This window comes from Sinocyclocheilus grahami, unplaced genomic scaffold, assembly GCF_001515645.1.
Source record: "Sinocyclocheilus grahami isolate Dianchi unplaced genomic scaffold, SAMN03320097.WGS_v1.1 scaffold643.1, whole genome shotgun sequence".
Classification (NCBI taxonomy): domain Eukaryota; kingdom Metazoa; phylum Chordata; class Actinopteri; order Cypriniformes; family Cyprinidae; genus Sinocyclocheilus; species Sinocyclocheilus grahami.
This window is the reverse complement of record NW_015505822.1, coordinates 399614-407488: the sequence shown is the minus strand read 5'-3', so window position 1 is coordinate 407488 and position 7875 is coordinate 399614. Positions and strand designations below refer to the sequence as shown.

Below are 7875 nucleotides of genomic sequence, written 5' to 3'. Positions count from 1 at the left end.
AGAGAGAGAGTGTGTGTGTGTGTGTGTGTGAGAGAGAGAGAGAGTGTGTGTGTGTGTGTGTGTGAGAGAGAGAGAGAGTGTGTGTGTGTGTGTGTGTGAGAGAGAGAGAGAGTGTGTGTGTGTGTGTGTGTGAGAGAGAGAGAGAGTGTGTGTGTGTGTGTGTGTGAGAGAGAGAGAGAGTGTGTGTGTGTGTGTGTGTGAGAGAGAGAGAGAGTGTGTGTGTGTGTGTGTGTGAGAGAGAGAGAGAGTGTGTGTGTGTGTGTGTGTGAGAGAGAGAGAGAGTGTGTGTGTGTGTGTGTGTGAGAGAGAGAGAGAGTGTGTGTGTGTGTGTGTGTGAGAGAGAGAGAGAGTGTGTGTGTGTGTGTGTGTGAGAGAGAGAGAGAGTGTGTGTGTGTGTGTGTGTGAGAGAGAGAGAGAGTGTGTGTGTGTGTGTGTGTGAGAGAGAGAGAGAGTGTGTGTGTGTGTGTGTGTGAGAGAGAGAGAGAGTGTGTGTGTGTGTGTGTGTGAGAGAGAGAGAGAGTGTGTGTGTGTGTGTGTGTGAGAGAGAGAGAGAGTGTGTGTGTGTGTGTGTGTGAGAGAGAGAGAGAGTGTGTGTGTGTGTGTGTGTGAGAGAGAGAGAGAGTGTGTGTGTGTGTGTGTGTGAGAGAGAGAGAGAGTGTGTGTGTGTGTGTGTGTGAGAGAGAGTGTGTGTGTGTGTGTGTGTGTGTTTGGACGAGCATTGATCTGATGAATAATCCAGGACTGATGTCACCAGTAATATTTAATGTCTCTCTTTTGCTCATTATTTAATCAGAGTGTAAATGATTTTAGATATTTAGATGTATAGACTATTACTGCTAATAATAATAATTATCATTTTTTTTTAATTATACTAATTAATTATTAGTATAATTAGACCGCCTCCTTCCTTTTGACCGGTATTCTCTCTCAAACCCCGCCCTCTAGAGACATGTCAGCCAATCCGAACGTGTAGGTTTCAGTGATTATCATATTTTATTTTTAAAATAAATTTTTTATTATAATTAAATATTATCTTATTATTTTCGTTTTGTATTTTAAGACATTTTACACAAAATTTACTTTTTTATTTTATTCGTTTTTATTGTTATTTATATGTTATATTTTGTATTAAAATATGTATTTATATATATATTCTATCATTAATATGCATTATTAATAATAATAATAAAAATAATAATTATTATTATTATTGTAATTATTTATTCTTATTAATTATTATTATAAGTCGACCACCTGCCTTCTCTCATATTTAATTTTTATATAGTTTGTTTTTAAAAATATATTTTAATCGTTTATTTTTCTTTTTTGTTTTAAGACATTTTACACAAAATTGGTTCTTTTTTAATTAACTTTTTAATTAACATTTTTAAAAATAATTTTATTGTTATTTATGTTATATTTTTTATTAAAATATGTATTTATATATATATATCTATCATTAATATGCATTATTATTATTAATAATAATATTGTTTTAAGACATTTTACACAAAAATGATCATATATAATATATAATTAGAATATAATTAGACCGCCTCCATCCTTTTGACTCACCTTCTTATTTTGTTTTTATGCTTTTTAATTTTTTAAATAAGATATTTTAATTCTGTCTTATTTTTTAGTTTTTCATTTTACACAAAATTGGAGCAAAAATTGTTATTTAGGAAAATATTTATTAGTATTATTTATATACCGGTATATATATATATTTTTATATTAAATTACATTAAAAAAAAATTTAATATTAAAATTTTACAAATATTAAAAAATATATATTTTATTAAATTATTTTTGAGATAACTGACTGCCACTCACTGAATTAAATATCCAATTAAGTGAAGTCATGTGACATACTGCATACTGTTTCACACATAATCTAAATCTACAGTATGCAGTATGCATGTAGTGAGCAGTATGCTAGCATTCCATTCTGAACACAGCCCAGTGTGCGAGGCTCCTCCCTCTGCCCTCCTCCACCCAGTGATGTGGGCGGGGCTTCATCAGTAATAGCTCATCCCAGCATGCTCCAGTTTCCACACACACACACACACACACACACACACACACACACGGAGGCAGGGAGGGGTCGAGCTGCCACTGGAGGCTGTGTCAGGATGAGGCAGTGTGGGAAAGCCTGACGATATGTTGAGGAAGCTGGTGTGCCGGAGGATCTGCGCCTGTAAGCATCTCACTGTCTGAGCACTGCATGAGTGGAGGGACGAGACAGACAGACAGTAGGTCAGGAGGGGACGGGCGTGCAGTCTCTGTGTTTCACGAATGATAGCGGCTCACATCTGTCTGTCTCTCTGCCTCTGTCTTTCTGAAATCTGATTAAATGCTGCATGCAGGCCGCATGTGTGTGTGAGTGTGTTTTGCCTTCATTTATGTCCTCAACCTGCTTTATGGAACCTTTCAATTGAAAATGCTTAATAGACTTTTAAATAATGTAATAACAAATAATGCTTTGTGAAGGTTAGAGGACAGAAAATGTAGTTTTCTCAGTGTAAAACAAGAACAGAAGTGTGCTTGTAGACAAAAATTGCATTATTATAATTAGACTGTCTCCATCCTTTTGACTTGCCTTCTCTATTTTTATTTTTAAATAAGATGTTTTAATTCTGTTTTTTTTCATTTCGCAGCAAATCGCAAGACCAAAAAATATTTTTTTTTTGTATTAATGATATATTTAAATTTTTATATTAAATTATATTTTTTATATTTATTTTATATTAAAAAGTAATAATATTTTTAAATTATTTCATTTTATAAATTGACTGAATTCATTTATGGGCACCAAATGTTCTCGTAACTTGCCTTCTCTATTTAAATTTTTTTTAATGCTTTTTAAAATTTTTAAATAAGATATTTTAACTTTGTCTTTTTTTTTCTTATTTTCCATTTTTCACAAAATTGGACCAATACATTATTTACAATTTTATTTATATATTTAAATTAAAAAATTTTATATGAAAATTTGAATAATTAGTATATTTTCTAAATTATTTTATTTATATTATTAAATTATTTTTAATTCATTTATGGGCACCAAATGTCCTCACAAACTGGATTATGGAAACTTTCAATGGAAAATGCTTTATAAACCTGTAAAATAATGTACTAATTAAAATATGCAAATTGTGGCTTAGAGGACAGAAAATGTCATTTTCTGCAGCGCTGTTTTATCATACTAGATACGTTTAGTTCTGTTATAATGCTACTCTGTGTGGTCGTCACCGGACAGCAAATTTACACTGTTATACAAGCTGTACACTCACTACTTTACATTGTAGCAAAGTGTCATTTTTTTCAGTGTTGTCACATGAAAAGATATAATAAAATATTTACAAAAATGTGAGGGGTGTACTCACTTCTGTGAGATACTGTATAAATCAAATTATATATTTTTTATATGGTTTATTTGTATATAATAAAATATATTAAATATAAAATATATACAAATATTTTAAAAATATTAAAACCCGTTGGACTTGTTGATTGTCATCTCATCAGGTAAGGAGAGCTCTGGTGCCGGTGCTGTCGATGAAGAAGACTTCATCCGTGCCTTTAAAGATGTGCCCGCTGTACAGGTGAGCATTTGTAGCATGAACAACAGCGAAGCACTTTGTAACATTTATAATGTTACAAAATATTTTTGTTTCAAATAAATGCTGTTCTTTAGAACCTTCTATTCATCAAGGAATCAAAAAAAATAGATCACAATGTAACAAAATGTATGCTACTTTCCACAACATTGAGTGAATCTTGAAAAATCCAAATCAGGTGATTTCTGAAGATCATGTGACACTGAAGACTGGAGTAATGATGCTGAAAATACAGCTGCGCATCACAGAAATAAATTATATTTTAACAGATATTCACATAGAAAACAGCTATTTTAAATTGTAATTATATTTCACAATTTTTACTGTATTTCTGATCAAATAAATGCATCCTTGGTGAGCAGAAGAGACTTCATTCAAAAACATCTTACTGACCCCAAACTGCATCTAAATATATCTGTGTGTCAGTAACTCAAGGAATCATCAACACCGCACCAATAATGACATGACTGTCTGTAATGTGGAGTGTCAGCCTGGACTCTGCATTCAGTGGTTTTCCATTAGAAATCTCTGGACAGATGCCAGTTTTCAGTGAGTTTGATGACGCTGTTGATTCTCACAGATTTACTCGGCTCGAGAGCTTGAGGACTCCATGAACAAGATCCGAGAAATTCTCTCTGATGACAAACACGATTGGGAACAGCGAGTGGCTGCAGTGAGTGATTTCACATTTATAAAAGAATAGAATGGCTGCTTGTTACCGCTCTCTCTGGAATACTTAATTGTGATTAGTTGATGGTCGATCATCCTTATGTTGGTGTATAAACTGTAACAAAATAAATGTGGTAATTGCGACTTTTTATCTCACAATTCTGACTTTTTTGTTTCTTTAAATTCTGAGTTTATATCTCACAATTGTTAGTTTATATCTCACAATTCTGAGTTTATATCTCACAATTCTGAGTTTATATCTCACAATTCTGAATTTATATCTCACAATTCTGAGTTTATATATTAATTCTGAGTTTGTCTCATAATTCTGAGTTTATATCTCAATTCTGAGTTTATATCTCAATTCTGAGTTTGTCTCATAATTCTGAGTTTGTCTCATAATTCTGAGTTTCTGTGTGGTCGTCACCGGACAGCAAATTTACACTGTTATACAAGCTGTACACTCACTACTTTACATTGTAGCAAAGTGTCATTTTTTTCAGTGTTGTCACATGAAAAGATATAATAAAATATTTACAAAAATGTGAGGGGTGTACTCACTTCTGTGAGATACTGTATAAATCAAATTATATATTTTTTATATGGTTTATTTGTATATAATAAAATATATTGAATATAAAATATATACAAATATTTTAAAAATATTAAAACCCGTTGGACTTGTTGATTGTCATCTCATCAGGTAAGGAGAGCTCTGGTGCCGGTGCTGTCGATGAAGAAGACTTCATCCGTGCCTTTAAAGATGTGCCCGCTGTACAGGTGAGCATTTGTAGCATGAACAACAGCGAAGCACTTTGTAACATTTATAATGTTACAAAATATTTTTGTTTCAAATAAATGCTGTTCTTTAGAACCTTCTATTCATCAAGGAATCAAAAAAAATAGATCACAATGTAACAAAATGTATGCTACTTTCCACAACATTGAGTGAATCTTGAAAAATCCAAATCAGGTGATTTCTGAAGATCATGTGACACTGAAGACTGGAGTAATGATGCTGAAAATACAGCTGCGCATCACAGAAATAAATTATATTTTAACAGATATTCACATAGAAAACAGCTATTTTAAATTGTAATTATATTTCACAATTTTTACTGTATTTCTGATCAAATAAATGCATCCTTGGTGAGCAGAAGAGACTTCATTCAAAAACATCTTACTGACCCCAAACTGCATCTAAATATATCTGTGTGTCAGTAACTCAAGGAATCATCAACACCGCACCAATAATGACATGACTGTCTGTAATGTGGAGTGTCAGCCTGGACTCTGCATTCAGTGGTTTTCCATTAGAAATCTCTGGACAGATGCCAGTTTTCAGTGAGTTTGATGACGCTGTTGATTCTCACAGATTTACTCGGCTCGAGAGCTTGAGGACTCCATGAACAAGATCCGAGAAATTCTCTCTGATGACAAACACGATTGGGAACAGCGAGTGGCTGCAGTGAGGGATTTCACATTTATAAAAGAATAGAATGGCTGCTTGTTACCGCTCTCTCTGGAATACTTAATTGTGATTAGTTGATGGTCGATCATCCTTATGTTGGTGTATAAACTGTAACAAAATAAATGTGGTAATTGCGACTTTTTATCTCACAATTCTGACTTTTTTGTTTCTTTAAATTCTGAGTTTATATCTCACAATTGTTAGTTTATATCTCACAATTCTGAGTTTATATCTCACAATTCTGAGTTTATATCTCACAATTCTGAATTTATATCTCACAATTCTGAGTTTATATATTAATTCTGAGTTTGTCTCATAATTCTGAGTTTATATCTCAATTCTGAGTTTGTCTCATAATTTTGAGTTTATATCTCAATTCTGAGTTTATATCTCAATTCTGAGTTTATGTGTCCTATCATACATCCGGCACAATGCGGCGCCAGGTGTGACGCAAGTGTTTTTTGCTAGTTTCAGCCCGACGCAGTTGTCATTTTCATGTCCTGCACCACATTGTTTAAATAGCAAATGCATTTGTGCGTCCATGGGCATGCTGGTTTGAAAACGAGGTGTGTTCAGGCGCATTGCTGGCGCGTTGCTATTTTGAGGCAACTGAAATAGACTGCACCTTTGACCAACAAAAACCTGGTCTAAAGTCAATGCCGCAGTAGTTTTTTTGTTATTTAAAGAGCGCGTTAGTATAGGCGGGGCCACAGCGCGTGTACACTCTGCTTATTACACACACAGGGATGCACAGCAGCACACAAACATGCCAAATATTAAAAATTAAAGGATTGCAATGTAAAAGATTATTATTGTGTAGGCTACATAAATATAAAAATGCCTACATGTCATAATGGATAGTCATTGCATGTATCAGAATTAGGCCACCTATTTGCTCGCGCACGAGCAGCTCGGTTTCCTCTCTGGAAGTCTGAGTTTATATCTCGCAATTCTGAGTTTATATCTCGCAATTCTGAGTTTATATCTCGCAATTCTGAGTTTATATCTCATAATGCTGAGTTTTTATCTCATAATTCTGGGTGTATATTTCACAATTCTGAGTTTATATCTCAATTCTGAGTTTATCTCAATTCTGAGTTTATATCTCAATTCTGAGTTTATCTCAATTCTGAGTTTATATCTCAATTCTGAGTTTATCTCAATTCTGAGTTTATATCTCAATTCTGAGTTTATCTCAATTCTGAGTTACCCTTTCAGAGTGATACAAGTCCATTTGATCATGCTTATTTTGTAAAGTACAATAAGACTGGTCATTAGCACATAGATCAAGTATTTCAGGGTCATGTCATTTAGTTGTGACCTTTGACCCATTGATTGGTTCGTTTACAGCTAAAGAAGGTTCGTTCTCTGTTGTTGGTCGGCGCGAGCGACTACGATGGTTTTTCGCAGCAGTTACGGCAGCTGGAGGGGCCGCTCAAACTGTCGGCCAAAGATCTGCGCTCACAGGTGGTGCGTGAGGCCTGTATCACACTCGGGTGAGTAAAATGTTTGTTTTTAGACTAAAAGATACTAAATAAAAGCTGCTTCATCTCCTTTGATTATGTTCTGTAATATAAAGCAGTCATATCGACTGATAGCCATTCAGATCTCTCCGGGTTGACGCAGTTGCTGGTATAAACCATCATCCCGTTCAGCCGTAGTTGAAGATGGAGTGACTGCTGAGTGGTGCTGACAGACTTAGTTTAATGAAAAGAATCAATTAGTTTAAGTGGTCTGGTTTCAAACTTTGGACAGATTCCAGCATTGTAAGATCAGCTGCCCTTCATGATGAAGCAGAGAGTGTGAAGGCTCTTAGCGTGCATGAAAACACACTCTCATTAGACAGATGGGCTCCGTTCCAAACCATAGGCAACCGCCTTCATAGGCAACATCACAGCTGAAATGGAACCACAAAAACGACTTATTTGGAACACAAATGTAGCTCCTCATGTAAAACACACAATTGATTTCAGTTTAGCATATTAATGACATGATGCTCTAATAAGCATAAATATTGGGGAAAATAGTGTGTTTTAATTTGTATTTTAAATATTTTTAAATATGATATAAAAACATATTTTTATTGATTCTTCTCAGTATTGCGTGAATTTT

The 7875-nt window shown here is 34.1% G+C and overlaps 1 protein-coding gene across 1 annotated transcript in view; it reads left to right on the top strand.

The window, feature by feature from the left end:
• Positions 1 to 2163: 2163 nt before the first annotated feature.
• The window catches only part of LOC107558357 (CLIP-associating protein 1-like), an 81556-nt gene continuing 75844 nt past the window's right edge, over positions 2164 to 7875 (top strand). The window contains exons 1-4 of the mRNA XM_016242017.1: positions 2164 to 2200; positions 3532 to 3608; positions 4204 to 4296; positions 7114 to 7259. Of these exons, the coding sequence (XP_016097503.1) occupies positions 2164 to 2200; positions 3532 to 3608; positions 4204 to 4296; positions 7114 to 7259 (353 nt within the window). The remainder of the gene's footprint in view (positions 2201 to 3531; positions 3609 to 4203; positions 4297 to 7113; positions 7260 to 7875) is intronic.